General features: G+C 34.7%; 1 protein-coding gene and 1 long non-coding RNA gene across 15 annotated transcripts in view; one reads left to right on the top strand and one right to left on the bottom strand.

Moving 5' to 3' along the window:
* SOX5 (SRY-box transcription factor 5) overlaps positions 1-21,712 on the bottom strand; it is a 1,020,679-nt gene that overhangs the window by 1,606 nt on the left and 997,361 nt on the right. For all 14 annotated transcript variants that reach the window (XM_037846149.1, XM_037846146.1, XM_037846153.1 and 11 more), the window contains 3 exons: positions 10,065-10,173; positions 7,189-7,362; positions 199-415 (listed from right to left, as the gene is read on the bottom strand). In XM_037846149.1, coding sequence (XP_037702077.1) covers positions 199-415; positions 7,189-7,362; positions 10,065-10,173 — 500 coding nt within the window. The remainder of the gene's footprint in view (positions 1-198; positions 416-7,188; positions 7,363-10,064; positions 10,174-21,712) is intronic.
* LOC119541849 overlaps positions 16,188-21,712 on the top strand; it is a 33,709-nt gene continuing 28,184 nt past the window's right edge. Inside the window, exon 1 of the long non-coding RNA XR_005218363.1 lies at positions 16,188-16,240. This is a non-coding gene — a long non-coding RNA (uncharacterized LOC119541849). The remainder of the gene's footprint in view (positions 16,241-21,712) is intronic.

Here is a 21,712-nt window from a genome sequence, read left to right as displayed (position 1 = left end):
TAACTTAGGCTTAGAATGGATTATAATGTATACATTGTTTTTCAGGAACTTGCGGTGGTCAATTTAGTCTCTGAAAATACATGTGTTCAGGTTGTATTTCAAAGTGCTGCTTTGAAATTAAACAAATATGTTTGCTGTCCCATTAAGAATAACAGAAATTTTTCCCCGTGAAAAAAAAATTGACTTCCTGGTCCATACCCAACATTGAAGTACTGCCGCATTTCCTGCCTCCTGTTGCGCATGATTGCCTTGTATTCACCGATGCGCAGCTTTTTGCCATCCACCAGGCAGGTGCGCTTTGGCCTGGGCTTGTACTTGTAGTCTGGGTACTTCTCCAGGTGCTGTTTGCTGAGACGGGCTTGCTCCTCATAATACGGCTGTTTCTCTAGGTTTGTCATAGCTTTCCAGCGTGATCCTATGAGGAAAGGAAGGTTAGGATTCCAATTTGCACAGCTGCTAAGCATCCTGAAAAGAGATATGACTGAGAACAAGAAAATCTAAAGTTAAAATGTTGGCCCAAACCTGGAAATAAGAATGTTTTGACTGGTGGGCTTTGATTCAAGGGGTGAGAGTCCACAAGCACAGGGGTATTAGTGGTCGTGGACCCAAAGAAACGATGTACCCAAAAATATGAACAGGGACAATCTTTTTTTCTTCTGGATTGAATTAACAATTTAGCCAAATGTGTATATTATGTACTTAAAAGTTCACAGATAATTTAATGGATATGTCTTTCATTCCTACATTAAACCATGGTGATTCAGCTGTGAAATGAAAAAAGTTATGTAATAATTCATCACACATTTTGAATCTGAGACAAATTAGCTAATGAATATTTTTATGTGGAAGCACATACTTACCACAAAGGTTCCTAACATATATCACATATAATTCTTATTCTCCCTAAAAGGTTTACGTATTCTTAACCTTTGAATGAGTGTGGTTAAAAGTCATTTAATTAAGAAATAATCATAAATAAAACAATATTAATGAACATGCATTTGATAACAACTATGTGCTAGATTCTGTGCTAAAACATTTTACATATGTTGTCTCATTTTTACTTTTTCCCATAATCCTGTGAGATAGGTAGCATTTATACCTATTTCCATAGATGAAGGAATTGAGATGAAAATACATGAAGTACTTATCTAAGGACTCAAACTCGGGTTTGACAGAGCTGAAGCCTCCCACAGTGAATGCCTCCTACATATATATGCCCACTTACTACATATGACCTAGCAAGTGGACATATATATGTATTAAGAGTTTTCTCTCAATATTTTTTATCAGTAGTTCATAAAGATGTCATTTCCTATGAGATAGTCTGCATTGATAATGACAACCAAAAATGTTTTTCCCCTTCCTTTCATTTTCAGTTTTGGTTTGGATTCAACTAGGATTGGGGAAAAACAACTATTTGAGCCTTAATTATAATAGTTCTGCTAATTTTCAATATAGATGTGGTTTAAAGGTTTGAGTCTGTCAGTGTGTAGTTGTAATAGAAGTGGTCATAATAATGTTAATTGTATTAATATGCAAGAAAAATCTACTTGCCAAGGAATTTTTAATCTATAAGTAATCAGCTCAACTCCACCCAAATGAGAAGAATTATTTACAGCCTGTAAGAACGATAAATACCCAAACAACTGGAATGAGGAGACTGCTACCCAAACTACACTGACACTGCTGCCTTTACCTGCCTTCCAAAGTCATCCACGCAAAATCTGCAAAGCCTTCCAGTAGAGTCATTATGCAGTCGCAAATAGTTCACTGTTGAAATATTCTTCCCTACAAATGCACAGTATTTCTCAATATGGGCTTATATGTTTATTAAAGTAATGAAACGAACAATACTCTTTCTTTAGTATTGTGGCCACCGGAAAAGATGTAGCCTAGGTGGGAATATCCACTTGGGTATTAAACAGACTTATAAAGATAGATTTGTTCCACTTTAGACAGCTGATATGATTTCATTCTATTTACAAAAGAAACCCAAGTTACAGTTCAAAACAGAGATTCATCTTTTTCTATACCTTCCTCAAATTTCTTAAACAAGCATCATCCAATATTCAGTCAGTTGGTCATGCCTTATCCCCTCTAGGTATAATCTCAACCTTGTTATTTGCTGAAAATTATTCTCTAGAGGTATTTGTTCTCAGGGCGAATATAGACCCATGTAAGGCTATAGAAACTATTGAACCAGATCAATTCTTCTCATGGAGTTTCTTGCAAGAATGTAGACAAGCTTTTTAAACCTCAGCTCAGAATGGAAAAATGAGTTTTCCAGAAATAATTTTTCTGGCTAAACAGGATGTAATGAAAAGGGGCTCAAGGATGGTTGACCTTATATGAAATTCATGAATTATCTTTATCAACAAATAGAACACTCAAAGAAACCAGGATTCTCAAATAGAAAAGGAATTACCAAAGATTTTTTTGTTAGTCTAAATGTTGTATAAGCTCAAAAAGAATATGTATGTCTAAAGAAAAGAAATGATACCTCATAGTGATCTGCCTTGGAATGTGGGACCTGATTTTTTTATATTTCCCTTTATGTGCATGATGCTGTCCTGGTTACTGTGAATGAGACCAATGGGGTTCCTGTCTTCCTGGGGCTTATATTCTAGTGGAGAAGAAATACATTATGTGCCTAATCACAAAAATTATTGTTTTAATTATAATTGTTGAAAATATAGGAAACTATAAGAACATATGATAAGGAGGTAGGAACAAGTTTCTGTAGGTCAAGAAGGCTTTGCTGAAGAAAGGATTCCTGCAGGGACGGAAAGTGGAGTATCCTATGGAGAAAGTACACAATGGTCAAGGTTTTGCGGTGGGAAGAGGGATTAGCAGAACAGAAAGCAAACTGGCTTGGCTAAAATGCAGAGGGAAAGGAGATGCATATATATAAAGAAATAGAGTAATAAAAGATGCATAAGTTCTCAGATAAATGGGCCTCCAAATCTGACCTGAACTGGAATCAGAAAATATTTTGACACTTGTTAATATAATTTCCCTAGGAGTATTATTGAATCTTAGTTACTATATGTCCATATAATAATTACAAATCTTTAAAGAAATAAGAATTAAGATAGCTTAAGCACTAGGGACAAAATGGCTATTTTATGGCAGTGCAGAATAGTGTTTCAGTTTGGTGGCAAATGCAGTTTTCGTTTTTAAATAACTTTTGAAAAGGTTTAACCAATTTATAAGTTTGGTTTTAGTTTCAGTGGCTTTGCAGGTACAATAAAGAAAGAATGGTGAGAAAGCATCTTAAATAGCTGAAAAAAAGATGAAAGTATATATTTGGGTGTGTCTGGCTGCTGACTCTGGGCCCATGAATAGGAAGCTAGTTCCTTACTGTTTTCAGAATGCTGGCTTTCATAATAAAAAGTGAAAAAAAGCATTTGGGAATTTCTCCTGATTGCAAAAGAGGAAGATTCAATTAAAAATGTTAGATGTTCCAAATAAGAAAAAAGATAGTAAAAATGTTTGTTTCCTTTCTAAATGTGGCAGTAGAATAAGAGTGAAGAGTCTGTGCTGAGCAACACTGTCATCTCCATGGGGTCTGTAATGAATTTGCACATTTTACTCCAACTACTGTATATCTAATCAGAAAAAGATGTCCCCCATCCCCTGATCCAGCGCCAAACAGTAAAAAGGTGATTCCTTATGTTAACAATTTCAGCAGAATGGCTTATTAAAACCAGATTTTAGGGTATTATAAAATGCTTAGAAACCCTTTAAAATGTCAGCTAGGATCCCCAGAGACTACGTAAAATGTCAACCCAGCTCAAGCGCCTGTTTTAAGCAGAATGAATTAGCGGCATGCTGTCGGAGGCTGTTATCCAAAACAATCAGTAAGGAGGAAAACATCAAGCTTTCTTTGTACTTTTATAAGAAATGGGCCATTTAGAATGATCTTGTGGATATTTGAAGATCACTTATTTGTTTGAAACTATGACTAAATATTGAAGTCTAAAACACCTCAGTGTTTTTTTTTTTCCACCGAATATACTGCTATATCCCTAATTAATACAATTTCATTAAAACGACTGAAATCAGGCAGCAGTGTCTTTCATATTGCCTATTACAATATAATCTACGGTAATTCTAAAATATTCTCCTTCATACCAAAAGGATTCCTTTTAGACAGCCATCTCTCTTCCTTAAAATATTTTGCTATGTTTTCCAGAATATCATTGATAGTATAAAAATTATTTCTCCTATAATTAGGATAAAGTTTTAATCAGCAATTATCAATCAATTTAGCATAAAGACACGTGAATAGTCTTAATGCTTAGCTTTCTTATTTTTACATTTTTGGATTTCTAAATTGGGAAAAGCGGACCTATTACAATATGAGATATGCTTACATAAAATGTTTTATTGTTTTCTAGAGCTTTTCCAAATGAAACAGGTTAGGTGTTTTATTTAAAGAATGTGAAATTTTACATGGAAGGTAGAATAGTTATAAAAAGAAAAAAAATAGATCAGAAATGCAAAAAGTATGCATTTCTTCCTTATGAGTTCCACTTTTTCATTATGCATGGCTATATATTCACATTTTCTACAGATATCTAAGGCTTCACATGCTTATCCCTTTTGAGATGATAACATTCATCCAAATACTCAAAATCATTTTAGATGAAAATTGAGATACAAGTATAAGTGGCTAGGTTTTTATTTTATTTTTTGCTCTTATTAAAAACTGGTGGCATCTCTTGCCATTGTAAGGTATCATAAAAAAAACTACTTGCAGGTGATCAGTTTGTTAATATAAAGAATATAAAGGGACCCTATTTTCATAAACTATTTGTAATTCTAAGTGCATTATAAATTTTAATTTTGTTAAAGCTGAAATTTGCAGATAAAGTGTTTATATTTTACTTTTATCATTTAGCTCTTAGAATCCAGAGAATAAATAATCAAAAACTTCCTTAGGTTGCCCAGCACCTGACCATTGACTGGGCTGCTTGAAGATAAAGATGATGGTGGATGAGGTTAAGAGAAGGACACAAGAGAAATGACCTCTTCCCTTCCTTTTTTCTGGGAATTAAATTGGTCTACAATATGGTGTGGGGGTGTGGGGGTGAGGTGCCTAGGGCCTCACAAGCATACCAAAGATAAGTCTGTTGCAGCACAGATCAATCTGCAAGCACTGATAAATGCATTTTCTTTATTTCCTCCTCCTTTTTTTTTGGCAGCTCCTGACATTCAAGGAAAGCTCTGCATTATGGATACACACTTAAGGAACACATGCCTCAAGTTCTAAATCCAGTGGTATCACAATAAAATATCAAAATGTTCAAGTTTAAACAAATGATTACAAAACATACAAAGAAACAGGAGGCAGTGGTCCAGGCAAAGGAGAAGATTAAAGCATTAGAAACCGTCAATAAGGAGGGCCAGACCTGGGTCACAACAGATGAGGAAGTTTCAAAAATGATCCTAAATATGCTCAAAGAGCTAAAGGCAATCATGAGAAAAAAAAGAACAAAAACTAAAATAAATTCAGAAAACAATAGATGAACACTAAGAGAAGACAATAGAGAGATGGAAATTACGAAAAGGAACCATAAGAGGTACACATGTCACATACAAGGGAGCGTCAATAAGATTAAGTGCAATTTCTCATAAACCATGGAGGCCAGAAGGCAGTGGGAAGATGTATTTAAAGTGCTGAAAGTAAAAAAAACTATCAACCAAGAATTCGATATGCAGCAACACTGTCTTTCAAATATGAGGGAAGAAGAGACAGTCCCAGAAACAATAGATAGGCCCTACAAGAAATGCTAAAGGGAGTTCTGAAGGTTGAAAGGAAAGGACACTAGACAATTGCATGAAAAAAATAAAAAGATCTTTGGTAAAGATAACAACATTATATTATTATTATATTTTTGGTTTGTAACTCCACTTTGTACTTTTTACAGGATCTAAAAGGCAAATGCATAAAATGTAATGAATCAGTAGCTTTGGATTCATAATGTATGAACATGCCATTTTTGACAAGAACTACATAAAGGTGGAGGGATGTAAGGGTATGGGAACATATTTGTGTATACTATTGAAGTTAAATTGGTATCAGAGCAAATGAAATTGTTTTAGATTTAGGAGTTTACATTTAAGCCCCATGGCAACTACAAAGAAAATATCAGAGTATGTAAACTCACAGAGACAGAAACTGTCATGGACAGAGAGCAGGTATAATAGGAAGTAAATGCAAAATAGGTATAGGGTTTCTGTTTGGGGAGATGGGAAAGTTTTATTTATAGACAGTGGTGAGAGTACCACGATATTGTGGATCTGATTAATCCCATTGAATGGTATGTTGGGAGTGGTTGAGATGGGAAAGTTTATATTGCATACATGTTCCAACAATTAAAGAAAAAAAGTTCAACTAAAGAGACAATGGCAATTAAATGCAATACATGATCCTAAAAGGGATTTAGCAAGGCTCAAAGGGACAATATTGGGGCATATGAAAAAGTGAAATATAGACTGTGAGCTTTATATCATTGTCAAACATTTTGACCTTGATAACTGCACTTAAGCTGGTTACATGATTGATTATCCTCGTTCTTAGGAGATGTCTAAGGCAGTATTAAGTATTCAGGGAGCATGATGTATACAACCTATAGTCCAGTGTTCTTGAAAAGTTCTTAAAAAGTTTTCAAAAATGTACAATCTTCATCTTCTTATGTGCAGCTAAACTGATTTTCAATTAGAGCATCCCCACCTTCTCCTTACCACCACCACATGATGAATTCTACAAAGAAGACTCCTTATCCTTATGTTACCAAGGATGATGAGAGGACAGAGCCCTTAATATGAACAATGACCTGACTACTGTTCACAAAGGGAAAAAATAAAACTGGCCAGTGCCAATATCTAGTGGCTCTTGTGAAGGTAACTTTATTTTACTCAATCAAGATTTTTAAAGAAGAGGATAGATAGTAATTTTTATGGAGTCAGACACAGCTCTACTAGCTATAGAAATTGGCCACATTTCTCAGTGAACACAGAATATTTCATAATCAGAAGAAAAACCTCAGTGATGGTCCTTATTTTTAGAGTAAGCAGATACCATGAAATGACTGGCCTCCAAACCGTTATCTTTCCACAATTCAGAAAACAGAATACTACATTTACTCTATTATCACGTGACTTTTAATGCTTTCTTACCCAATATCTTGCTGATGTTGGAGTTGTGCATGTCAGGAAAGGCTTGAAGGATCTTCCTCCGTTCATCTTTAGCCCACACCATGAAGGCATTCATTGGACGCTTTATGTGGGGTTCATTGCTCCCACGCCCCCTTGATTCTCTATAAATTCTTGATTCAGAGACTCCAGCACTTCCTAAAAAGAAGAAACATGACTTCATATTAGTGTTTAAACTTTTAGCAACTGTCTTCCTTGGATTATTTTTTTTAGCCTCTCAAAATATCTGAAAATAAAAAGCACTTCTGATAATGGTACTTTCAGTTCTTGAGACAGATGCTTGTTTATGAAGTTTTTGTGATAAGCCTTGTGGTGGCAAATGGTGTATTTGTATTTTTAATCCCTTTCTAATATATTTCCCTTTTCTTTCAATGGACTATGGGCTGTTTCACCATTTATTTTCAAGAGCACACAAGAAACACTGAATATATGTTTTTTTGGTACAATTTGGAAATAGAAGAGTAATATTATTTTAATAGGCCTGCCAGTACTGCAGAAGTATTGAACAGATAAAGGAGCTCACAATATTGGGAAACACTAATCTATTCTGTAGGAAGTATGACTGTAGGTGAGAATATATGTCTCTGCTATTAAAGACCTCCTGAATATAGAGTATTCATGCCCTTTTCCTCTCTCTGATGTTATATAAATAAAGCAAAATGAGATTAAATTTTGAGGTTAAAATATAATAGATATTTTCCTGTTTGTGTTTTGTTCTTGCTTTTCTTTGAAGTTATGTGCTAACAAATGCATGAGATAAAATATGCTGAAGCAGCAATGATACTGCCCACCCCCAAATATTTGAAATTGATTGGGAAAATAACAAATGAATTCTTTTATTTCTATGGTTTCCTAACAAGTCTACAACTATATGTTTAAGGTGAAGAAATAATATATTCCCCTAAATTTTTCCCTAGTAGCTGAAGTTATCCAAAGAGACCCATTGGTAGTTCTGTTTCAATCAGCAAGATTCACTGCTTACTAAACACAATCTGAGACTCATACTGGACTCTTTGGAGGGTGCACTTACTCCTCCAGGCCTTTATGTGTCTTAGAACAGCTTCCGCAGACTAAACAGCTTCCAGAAACACTTTACTTTAGGAAAAGAATATAAAGAGAACAGAAGAAAACAGAATTCTGGAACACTACCACTAGGTTTTACATGGTTATCGCTACCAAAGGTGGAACATATATATTTTTGGTAGTTATCTAAAACTTTAAAACATTGTGGGGGTTTCTAGAGCTTCAATTATCAATAAAAGCACTACTTTTCTTCTTCATGCTCCTATTCTTTTCTTTTCTTAATTTGAAGGAATAGCTATCAACCAAAGTTACCCAAGCTTGAGGCCCTCTATGAGGCAAACAAAAAAGCTCAGCATATTTGTTGGTGGAATTTCTCATTATTTCTCATTCATAGCATGCTCTTTGGCTAATGAAGACTAGAAAATATTTTGCATATATGCGTGACTGAATCTAACAAACAACAACAAAAACTTTGATGTTTTAACGCTGATTACCATGGAGTGTATTTTACCATGCTTAAACAACTTAAAATTTATGAAATGCGTTATTACCAGTAATTGTGTTTTTATTGACAAAATGAGTGCTAATATATAACATCTTTCTAAAATGGGTTTGTAACTAGCAGATGATCATTTGCACATCTGTCTTTTCCAGTTCTTACACCTTGTAGCAGCATAAGCAATAAAATGAACATTATGTGATTTCATCAAATTTAAACAGGCTCTGTACTTAGGTAGGTTAGATTTGCCTTAGCCAAGTGAAGCAGAAAATAGAGGCAAATATTTGGATACATTAGGCCAAAAAAAAAAAAAAAAAAGCCTCAAATTTTTCTTAGATAGCTATTCATGACCTGGATTTAAAAGTAGAATTGGCCCAAGGTAGATAATTGTGCATATTGGGGGATTCAAAGGGAATCCCTGTGACCTAAAGTATGCTTCTCTGGTTAGTCTGCTTTGGTGCAGTCTTCTCTACATGCAGGAAACTTCCTCTACAATAGGAACCAAAGCGAGGGCTGTGTCATCACAGGAACTCTTAAAATACATATATGTCACATGGCACTGGATAGAGGTTCTCAGTTGGGACACAGTGTAAGAGGAATAGCACTTTCATCTCCTTGTCTATTTGCTGTGATCATAAAATTAGACTATTGATTTAATTAGCTCTCACTGTAGCTTTTTAGAATGTTCAGAGGTTGTTCATGGTATCAAAACTTCTGTTGCAGACAACAGAAGTTAGGATGCCATGGAGAAGATGGGGCTAGACAGCTGGAGTCCTAAGTAGGTTATGGAGGGGAGGCAGGGAGAGAGTAAGAGGGAAGGGCACCCAAATGTAAGCAACTATCCCGGAAATGTCCTCTGAGCCATGTATTCTGGTCAGGGTTTGACACAGGAAAAATAATGAGATTATAAATACAAGATAATGGAAAGTTTGCTTTGGTTATAAGAAATAGGGAAGGTGAGAAACCGCATGGATGGAAGTTAAGAGCATTAGCTTTAGAATCATGTCGTCTTGAATCCAAATACTTCCTCTGGCTCTCAGCTGCACTATTACCTTAGATAAATGATTCAAAATTCCTATGGGTCCATCACTTTATCTGAAATAGTACTTATCTCATAGGTAGTGTTAGGAATTAAATGAGATGATTCACGCAAGGCACTCAGCAGAGTGCTTGGCAGATGGAAACTGTTCAGTATATGAGCTCTCTTTCAATTATCAGGTGGGAGATACCTGTCTTGCCTATTTTTTAGTACTTTTAATTTGCACTAAATAGACACTTCCGCACATTACTGGAATATAAATAAGCAATTTTCACAAACCATCAGAATCTCCACTCATATTGAAATCCATCATGGCATGGCTAAATTTTCCTTCGTCATTCTGTTTTACTGCCAGTTGCTGAGTCAGACTCTCCAGTGTTGTTTTTTCCTTTAAAAAAAAAAAAAAATTATGAGAGATCAATCTGGAAATTGTAATTATTCAAAGACATTTTTCTTGGGCCATATTTAATACATTAGTTTCTGGAAGGAAAGAGATGTTGATTTATTCACCTTTGCTTGTTCAGCACATTGTACCAAGGTAATTGAAGCAAATGTTCAGCACAATTGTTTAAGAACACTTAATTCTGGTGTACTCTGATAAACTCTTGGCATTTGGGTTTGGTATGCCTAAGGATATGTACCAGGATCCGTGGAGACAATCTTCCCAAACCACAAAATGCACATAGAAGTCTCATGGAAGCAACCTGTTTTACAACATTTGGAATGCTTACTTTATTTCTAGTGAGAAGGCAGAAATATAGGAATGGCATGGGGCCTGGAGTCTTCCAGTAGTCAGGTGACCAAATGATAGAAACATAATTCACAGTAGTGCCCTCTGGTTTCCATCTCCCCCAGTGCCATCTGCATTCCTCATGCAAGGGTAATGAAGATGTTTAAATATTCATTGCTAATTGCTTGTCAAATCTCTGTAAATCCAATGTTAGTGCCTGCTACTTGGACCACAATTTGATTTGGATTGCTAAGCCAAAATATTGAGTTGGTAAATTATCTGAGATACAAATATACCAAAATTAGACCTGTAAAGACATCAAGTCATTTAAAAGCATGCAGTGCATGGTTTACATTCATGGAGAACATGGCATTACAAACTAAATCGTTTTCAGGGGAAAATATAATGCTTAATCTAAACCACATGAGATATTAAACTACTTCAAAATTAAGAAATAGAGTGACTTTAAGAACAGAAAAAACATACATTAAAAGGTTTACAACTTTCTCTAGAACTTTCCATCATTGTTCAAAGGATGATGTGGTTCCAAAACAGTTTGTAGAAAAACATCTTTTGGATCTCATGAAATTTGCTCCTGTTTCTTTATGATTATTCACCTCATTTTCTAAGGAACACAGCCATGAATTGTACAAGTGAACCATTTACACCGCAGAACCCCTATTAACACAATAAAATGTTCACAGAAAATAATTATTTAACATAATTTTATTATAGTAAAGGGCCAACTAATGTTCCTACCAAAAATACAGTAGACGCTTTACTTCTAAAAATCTCTGGCAATATTACAACTGCACATACCAGATAAAGTGTCAGTGGCATTGGCATACCTGTACTCCATTTATCAAAATCTGAACACAACTTAATAAAAAATATTTTAAATTAACAATCAGTATCAAATATAGTAGTGAAACTGAAAATAGAAAATAGTTTATATCAAATTTAGCTCTAATGTATTATATGTTACTAAATATTGTAGAGCTAAACTATATTACTATTACTATATTACTAAAGTTGAAGTAAATTATTCATTAAAAATGTAGAATGTAACCCAATTTGTTCTGCATGTGAAATTGGTGTTTTAAGCTACTTTCTATGTTCTGGATTTCTTTTGCTAAGAGAGTCTGCATATATATAGATGTATAGATTCAGCTGAACTCAGGAGCACAAGGACACTAGCTTAACAGAATCTCTTTTTATAGTAAACATAGCTTTTAAAATAGAAGACAGTTACATTTACACACACACACACAATCTATCTCCATGATCTGGTATTTCCCAGGTCAATGAAGATTTTACTGTGCTTTCTATGGGGAATGTACTAGGCATGGATTTTCTCTTGGGTCTTGATTTAACAGTGTACAGAGTGTACAGGGCCACAGTATTACATACTTTTGGGAGAGTTTTCTATTCTGAAGTAATGTCTTTCATGAAGAAAAAGCAAAATGAAGGCAATCAGAGTAGAAAAATAATGTAAAATTAAGCGAATTCTAAAGTTCTGAGTTGATCTCTATGGATCTCTTACGCCATTTTACTAAGAGACTAAAATTGGCAAATGATGAGCAGGAAAGTCATAATCAGTTTTGACAATAAGTAACCTGTAACCATTCACCTCTAAAGCACACAGTATAATACAATGATTCAAATAGTTACAAAAAAAAGGAACTTAGGCTGCTTCTCAAGAGGACGTCACTGGGAGATAGTGAAAGTGAACATAGTAATCTGTGCTTTTTTTTGTGACACTTCATATAAGTCATCTAAGCTAACTCTCAGTCATGCGAAGAGGAAGAAGAGAGGTGACTGGAGGAATTAGAGAACATGCCATGTGCCTTTAATTAAAACACAATATAGCAGTATGTAAATCAAAATAATGTTGCCACATTTTTTAAATACTAGTTAGCAACAAATCAAGAAAATATAAAGGAATTGATGTAAGTGGGAGACAAGAACAACCCAAGTAGAAGATAATTACCATATAATTCCATGTTAGAACTGATCCTATATTTACAGTTTATATACAGTTCTTATGTATAGAGGTAGATATAAATTTAAATGTGGATAGGAGTCTAGGATAATATACTGAACTATGAAAAGGATGGGTTGTGTTTATGAATAATTCTCAAAGGCTTAAATACAATATACTGAAGTGTATAGGAGAAGAAAGAATCAGCCAAATGCTACAGAGCACAAATGCTGGTGCTATGGGAAGATGCCTTCTAGCTCTACTCCTTCCAGTCCCATCCATCCCGGGACTGTCCCTCCCCAAAACAGTCCGTTTATGCACTAGTGTGGCTAAACTTCAACCATTTGACATTCCGTTCTCTGGGTTAAATATTGCCCTCTCCAAAAGACTATTTTCAAATGTGCAAATATTACTGGTAAAGGTAATATTATGATTTTCAAAGTTCTAATAACTAGGTTAATCCTTTCTAAATAGAGGCAGCTGAAACAACATAAGGGCAGTAGATTTCATGTAGGAAGGAAATAAATGGGAAGATGCTGAAAATGGGAAAATGGGAGTGTGGGGAATCAAATAAAATTTGATGGGCATGGGTGATGATTCTTGGCAACCTTGTGGTTTTATTTCCAATTGGCTCTAACTAAAATCCATCAGCCAGTAATGTGTAAAGAAAAATAGCACGCACTCCTCCCTCCCTCCCCATCCCCCACACCCCCATTTTAAGATTAGTTTTCTAGAACACAAATCCAATATAGCCCTAATAACTTTTCTGCTCTTCCATTACTATCTGAATGCTGATCTGAGAAAGAAAAGATCCACTGGTCTTCTTTCCCTACCATTTTTCTATAAGAAAGCAAGAACAAAGGAAAAACATTTACCAAAATTTCTGCCAATATTCTAGATTGCTCTGAGCAATCTTTATTGTGAGTGGAGGGCACAGAGAGATGAATTACTACAAAGTAGCTACGAGTCTTGAGAATTTATAAATAAGGGCCAAACCAGAACTGTATACTTTCTCTTTTGAATAAAACTAGCAATTGAATAACAATCAGATTTCCTTTGGAAAGATGAGTTGTATCTGGCTAATCCACTCTTTTGTAACTCTATAGGTTTGCTCAGATAAAGGGAAAACATTAGGTTAAATCAGCTTTTACTTGAAAAACTTTTGATCCTATCTTGAACAAAAATCCAAGTGAATTGTATCTAATCTACAAATAAAAGAAAGCTTTAGACCGTACAGTTATTTGGGGTCAAATGAATAACTCTAAGATTCAACATCCAAAGAATTATTACTAATGTATTAATATTCACTTAGGGTTTTGGCAGTTGCTGTTGAGCTCTGTAGTTTATCCAGTGACCTGCCTAATGGAGATGAACATGTGCATTATGTTTGTACATGACACCAAGCTATGAAAGGAATAAAAAAAAGAACTAAGAAATATCTAAAAAGATGTGGCCGATTGGTTGATTAGCAATAGTCAGGATAGATCTGTACTTCCTAAGCCAAAAACCATTCTGAATGGCAAAAGGCCATTCAGGGATTAATAGGAAGAAGATATATTTGAAGTTAAAAATAATAAATTTTGGCACCAGGAACATAGTTTCTGAACCAAAATCTGCCATATATATTAGCCATATTATCTTAGACAAATCAATTAACCTCCCTGAGTTCCAGAATCCTAATCTATAAAATGGGGTTTAAAAATACGATAGATTTTTATTAAATTGAAAAATTAAAATAGATATGGTTTTAAAATTAGGGGGAAAAAGGTCACATGTGAAAACTGCAAAAAATAAAGGTTCTTCCTAACATAAGAGTCACAGGGATAGTTAGTTCAAAATGAGTATTAAGTACCCTGTTATGGTTAAGATTCCATATCCTAAATGACTAAGATAGTTGACAAGTACGTATTAAAAAGGAGAATTTTGCTAACAATTCTAAAATTTAAGATTGTTTTTTTCCTCTTGTCCATGGAATGCATTTAATCATTTTTTTTCCCCTTTTCATTCTCAGGCATGAGTTACAGTTTAATGACCTAAGCTAGTACTCTTTTTTAATTGAAGTTTTATCTATTCTATTACTTCAACTTAAGAAAAAAATCCTGGAAATTCAATGTGTTTGCAAAGGCTGAACTAGACATTTTTTGTCAACATTTCAAAGAGCAGGCAAAACAAAAGAATGCACAAAATTGTACCTTAGAGAAGGAAGATATTTCCTTAGTTACCTAATTCTGAATTAAACAGTGTGTGAGGAGATAGTTCCTCTATTACTCTCTGAAATTGGGATTTGTCTTAGTGATGTACTTCTCCCACCCCTCCACACACATATACACAGAAGATAGGCTGTGGATCAACTATCATAATGGATGCCCATGAAATAAAGCTCACAAAGCCATAAAACTCATAAAAAGCACAAGCATGAAATGACAGAATAGAGAGCGACTGTCAAATGTTGACTCAGTAACAGTTAAATCCCTTCTGGCTGCACTTTTTTATGGTCTCCTACTATACTAATGGCACAGGAAGAAGGAAGGAACAAAAGGTTTTTAACCCTTCAATTATGTGAACCTCACAGACCACCAAAGAAGATGAAAGATTATTTATAATGTCATAACGATTTATTAGTTGGAAATTTATTTTCTTCAGCTTAAGTAAAATATGAAAAACAATGCATGCAACCTGCCCCCTTGACTTCTTGGTTTCAACCTTGGCTATATGAGATCTTCATTTTCTAGAAAATAACCATCCACTCACATAATCTCACAGTAGCAATGAGGGAAAAGGCTTTTCTGTTATATACAAATGAAACACACACACACATCCCTCCCTCCAATGCCAACACAAAAGCAAGTTAGAGAATTCTTTCATTAACTTATCCGTTAGGATATCCCCAGACATTGGGTACTCTGGGGAAGGGACTTTTAAGAATATTTTTCCTTTTATTTTCTCCATCAGAAAACCATGGGGATATATGGGCTGAGGACACATCAGCCTTAATGAATCCTAATTTTTCCCTTTCTCAATTCAGAGTTTCCGCCAGTGGAGAAAATCATTAAATAGAGTCCATAATTTTGCTCCACAATTTAATATGCTTTTACGAAAGCTAGTGTACAGCTCCATGAAAAGTTTCTTGGAAAATAAGAGTGATGAACAAGATAAGATTTGCTCAAGAGTAACTGTGGCTAAACATTTTAGGAACTTAAGTTTCATTCAAGCAACGTGATCAAACTTAAATGTGCTGGCAGATCAAGTTTTGGTGAGAAGCGTTTGAGGTTGAAGATAGATGGGATGGTTTAGAAGGGAACACACAGCTTCAATGAGTTCAAGAGTCTTGGTCCAGGTGAATAACCTTCTATAATAGTAAATTATTTATAGATAAAATGGATAAAACCCTACTGATGAGTTTTTAGGAATCCATCTTAAGGCAGGAGAAAAAAGAAAGTTGATGATAGATAACTAATTTCAATTTTCATGAAAGAGGAGAGGAATATGATGAATATTGAATGACTTGAGCATTTAATGTAAATTCAAGAAAAGATATAACTGACGGTTAGAAGGATTAGTTAAGAGCACTTAGTAGAAGAAATGGTGACAAGAATCCAGCATGAATTCCCTAAGAAAAATAATGTTATAAGGATCTCATTTTCTTTTACTACAGGAACTGGAATGCAGGTTGGGGAAGCCCAGTGACAGTGATGATTTGGATTATGCTCCTTGTCAGGATGCAGAAAAAGAAATTTGAGTGGGGTAAGAAGAAATCAACAATAGTTTCTTCAAATATCCTAAGAACCTCTATGTTAAGAACTAATCAATACCTGTTATTTGTGAATAAGAGACAGAATTTGGCCATATGTAGTCAAGAGACAGAACACTGACCAATGGTTGGAAGTTTTAAGGTGATAGATATTGAACCAGGAAGGAGGAGTTATTTAATCGTCAGAGCTGTCAATCCATTGAATGGGCTGCCTCAGGATATGAGAAATTGGAGGTTTTCAAGTATTAGCCATATAACTACCTGCTTGGTATGTTAGAGATATTGGAGAGGCAATTCAACATCAAATGACAGGTTAGAGGCCCTTTTCATTTTCTTCCAAACCCGCAATTCTATGATTTTATATCCTACTTGACTGGACTTCCTAAAACAAAACTTAGTTTGACACATGTATGAAATTATACATTATTTTCTCTATTCATAAATGATAATTTCCACAAACAATGTTAATTGGTAAGGCTCAATACTTAAAATCACACCATTTATATTTGAGAATTCCAAACTAATTTTCTTAAATTCAAGGAAGATATTCCAAATTATGAAAAAAAAGAAAAATATATAGTTAATTAGATATATTTTGTGAGGGAACTGTCCAACAATAACCAGACTCAAAGATTCAGGTGCTTTGTGACAGACACAGTTGTATGTCCAAAGTCAACATTATTAATTTAGTCCCTAAAACAGGAAACCACTGCCTTTGGGAGGAAGAAGTCACCGAGGCCTAGGCAAAGAAGAAGTCACTGAGGCCAGAAAAACCTCTGAAAGGAATCTGTAGAAAACAAATCACTCACAAAGAAAGTACGCATGAATTACTGTCTTTGGAAAATATTGCTCTTGCTTATTTGTCTTAATGGTGCTTATTATATGGATGTGTGTAAGAGGGAATGCAGGACAGACAAAACTAAGACTTAAGATTTCAAATGTGTGCGAATGTGGTCAGGATTGAAATCAGATTTGAAACAATGATTTTGTTGTTACTTCAAACAAGGGCACACAAACTGACTGAGGACACTGAGGCAAATCTGAAGGGTTAATATGAAAATAACTGGAGGCCAACGCATAGTAATAATAGAATTCACAACTGACAGGATGTCCCATAGGTGGGAGGGCTGTACAGATGTAAATACCAAACTAAAATGTTGTTTGATGATAACTGTTGTATAAACAATGGGCAAATTATTTACTGAGCAGCAGAGATGTACAGGATTTTTCTCTTTAACTTTTTTTCCTTTTCATGTAATAAAAACTATAAATCTGTCAGCATTCTTACAAATGTAGCTTCAATAACCAGCAGTTAGCTCCGTGAAATAAATATAATGGACTCTTTTTAAAGAGTCACCACTTAGTTCAGAAATGCTGCACCTGACAAATGGAATCAGGCACACCAGGGTTATAGTTCACTTTTCAATTATCCATGGTAGTTTTAGAGAAAAGTGAGAAAAACATAGATTAGAATAGATACTTAAATTCTCATTTTAATTAACAGCTAAAACTTCATCACATTTTACCAGAGCTGCTACAAGCAGTGAAGTAAATATGGTTGACCATACTCTTTTTGGTTTCCTAGCTTATCCCCTGGTGAAGGGCTGATGTGTGGTAAAGAAAGGAAGAACTAGGAAGGGAGCAGGCACAGGAGAAAGAAAGAATTGGAAAAGAATATGTACAAATTGGGGCAAAGGTATTTGTTTAAATAAGAGTTTCGTGACAAAGCCCCAAAGTCTATTTAACAGGGCTGGTGATCAGTGCTGGAGCACAAGCCAATCCAGTGGGCCCTGGGTTTCTTTCTTGAACTTCTTCAGCAGGCAGATTCAGCAGAAAAGAGACTGGACTTTGAGCCAGAAGACCTAGGCTTAAAAACTGATCTAAAACTTGGACAAGTCCCCTAATCTCCTCAAATCTCTATTTTTTTTTTTTATTTTTTAAAATGTAGATAAAATACTGTTCTACTTACCTATTAGGGTTATATTGAAATATGTGTAAAAGCAAATATTAAGTATCAACATTTGAAATTCTAAAGCCCAAAATAAGTATCAATAGTCATTACTATTCTTATGATTCATAGTAATACACAAATCTTTCTCACTTAAAGGAGAGAAGAAAAGTTAGAGTTGGAAAGATTCCATGAGATCCTCTGAAATAAATGCTAAATTCAGAATATTTTCATGATAATTTTTAAGCCATATTGGTAAAATAGCCTGCAATGAATCACAAATGAGAATACAATACATCTACTAAGAGGGCGATTGAAAAACAAATTTCCCTTTAATTATTTCAGTGTCTCAATATGTAAAAGTCTTGGAGACAGACATTTGGATCTTGTGGAGGAGGAAGGGAGCAAGGGAGAACGGAACAACCATCTTGATAAGTCAGGTTTTAAAAAATAATATTTTTGGTTCGCAAAAAGCAATTCTTACATTCCTCATAGAAAATTTAGAAGTTCAGAAATGTGAGGATATGTTTGTAAAATTACAACCCCATCTTCTTGACATAAATATTGTTTATATTTTATTGCATATCTTTCTAGTCTTTTTTCCATGCACCAGGGAAATGTACTTTAAAAAATATATCTGGGTCATTATCTACACTGTGTTCTGAAACCTGCTTTTTTTTTTTCACAAATAGACTATTGTGAGTAAATTTTCTTATCCTTAAACAGATATCATCTGTTTAAGATTCAATCATCAGTGGGACCTGTGGGTGTCTATGTGAAAGCCAAATTTGGCATGCCCTGTGTGTCTCATTTTATTGGACCATCCTGCACTAACTAACCTCTCTACCAGAATGATGTAAAGAACACAAGACTCTCTGTTTGAAAACATGCACAGCTTTTCAAGGATTGAAAATTAAACCATAAAAAGTTTACTGGGGAAAAAAAAAAGCCTTTAAAAAAGCTCCTTAAAAACTCACACCATAATTGCTCCCCACCAAGCGTGGGCACTTGCTAGCTGCAAGTAGTGGCACTGTGACAAATGTAGCAAAACTGAAAGCGGGCTATACTAAGAAAAAGAAAAAGTCTTCCACTGGCCATCTGTGAAAATAAGGCATGTGGCCATTAAATGCAGAGGCTGTAAATATACACAAACTCCATGAAGCAAATGGCAAAAAAGGACTAAACTTCAAGCTCAAACAAATCAAAATGTTTAATGCATAGTTACCACTGCTGGACGAAAACAGCTCTGATCTTTGCAGTCTGCAAACTCGGCATGTATTTCAATTAAATACCCCCAAAAAGAGAAGAAAGGAAAAGAGAGAAATGAAAAGACAGAAGAAAACTGTCTTGAACAAAAGCCTATAGACAGCCCATACTCGATTTCTAGAAACAAACAGCTCCTTTAACTTGCACCAGCCTGTCGAGAATGTCGATCGGAATTATTGAAAGGCTGACATGCAGAGTGATGGATGGGTGATGGCATAATACCTATTTGCGTTTTTGTCATGGTCTTTGAAAACTGGCTGCTCTGTGCTGATAATATTCACTAAGGGGTTTTCCTCTCCCCTCCTGTCCCATAAGAAGTGTTTCCTGGCTAAGATATGCAGAATTAAGAAGGTTTTATGAATGAAAAACAAAAGAAAAGAAAACCTAAGGATCAAATGCCAACTTGCACACAAAATGCTTGTCTAGATTTTCTAATACTCAGTTGCCTAGAAATCAAGTTCCCTATCCATTTGCTATACATTTTCAGAGTGCAGTGACTCCAATAATAAAAAGTCAAGTATTACACTTCATATTCTGTGTATCTTTTAATTAAAGTTACCAAACAAATAACTATATGTAAATATAGAGATTAAAACATAATATATACTCACATTTATAAGGAGAAAATATTAATCATCTTAATTTGCTCCTGGGCAAAATATAACCAGGGGATTTAAGAGATTGGAAGAATATCTTTCTTAATACGGACTCAACATAGACACACAGACAGACACACACACACACGCACACACAACCAGTAAAAGTTCTAGCTTTTGTCACACTTTTGCAATGATCTACCCCTTTTCTCCCGAAGGATTTAACGAGCATGCCAACTTTCCTCATAAAGTTTTTCTCTAACCATTTGAAATATCTACTTTCTAATTTGGCTTTCTCTGATTCATTTTGTTTAACGGCAACTTCTACAAAAGCAATCAACTAATTAATTAATTTGTAGTATCTTCTAATGAACTCAATGGCCTGAGTTCTTTCATATTCACTTATTCAAAGCAAAACCTGTAATTCACAATTCCTCACATGCTTTCTTCTTATCTAAGGGAAGGAGCATGTGTTAGATAATGCTGAACTAGATACACTGTGTCAGTTTTTGAAGAGTTAACATGTCTGGCCCCATCCATCAGACGGCAAGTGAAGCATCAGAAAAAAATGATGGATGTAAAATTATTACAGGGCTGCCATCTGATACACTTACTGCCATTTTTAACTAATGCTGGGACTGACACACTTTTTTTTTTATTATTAAACATCCACATTAAGTCAACATTGGTCACTGTCATTTCTTGTTTGGCACTCTGTTAAAGGGAAAGAAAGGGGTTGACAATGGCAGAAAAGAGGAGGTTGTAATGGAAGAGTTTCCAAGTGCCAGAGTAATAAAATTAACCTTGGTTTAGAAATCAGCCTATATTGTTTGTGGGAGTAACAATAATGAATACTGTTATGAATTCATTATTCTTATGAATAATGAATATGACTAACGATAAGCCAAAAGAGAAATTAGTGTCATCATTAAATAAATTATTACATAAAATATACATGTTTATTTACCAAATTTTCTTCTTGTTCTATAGAAATTTTCTAAGAATTTCCACTGAACCTTAGAAGGAAAAGTAAGATGTTTTCTCCAGCTGTTCTTACTTGCAGTGACAGAAAAATTCATGGACTGTGTGTATCTAGATTCCAGGTTAACTGTACATACTCAATTTACTTTTGGAGAATAAGTTCTCTACGTTAAGAAATGTATGCATAGACATGCATATTTATTGTCATGAGTGATGTCAAGTTTACATAAGAAAAGCAACAACATTCTATGACTGTAATGTGCACAGAGCATGTGTGTGAACATGCATTCATAGATTTAACCTGTCATCAAGCATGTTTTCATGTGCACAAGCTTACATGTAATTTCATTCTTTAAGAACCCCAGATAAGGTACAAGGCTCTGGACATCTAATATTAAAAGAGAAAAAGTAGACAGGAAGATGACAGATAGCTAGATAGACAGACAGATAACTAGATAGATAAACGTAAAACAAGCAAAACAGACTATTTCTATCAAAGAAATATTTGAGAGCTCTGATAGCAGTAGCTGGCAAAGGCTTTTCCTATCCAATAACCACACTGGTCCTTTTCTTCCCTGCTAAAGTAACTTTGACCTCAAGATATCCCTTGATCTCAGGGAAGTTGGATAAGGTCTCTAATTTAATTCCAGAAAATAGTTCCTGTACAGTTTAAA

Source organism: Choloepus didactylus, chromosome 8 (genome assembly GCF_015220235.1).
Source record: "Choloepus didactylus isolate mChoDid1 chromosome 8, mChoDid1.pri, whole genome shotgun sequence".
In the NCBI taxonomy this organism is placed as follows: Eukaryota; Metazoa; Chordata; class Mammalia; order Pilosa; family Megalonychidae; genus Choloepus; species Choloepus didactylus.
Note: the sequence above shows the minus strand (reverse complement) of the source record. Positions and strands in the feature narration are given on the sequence as shown.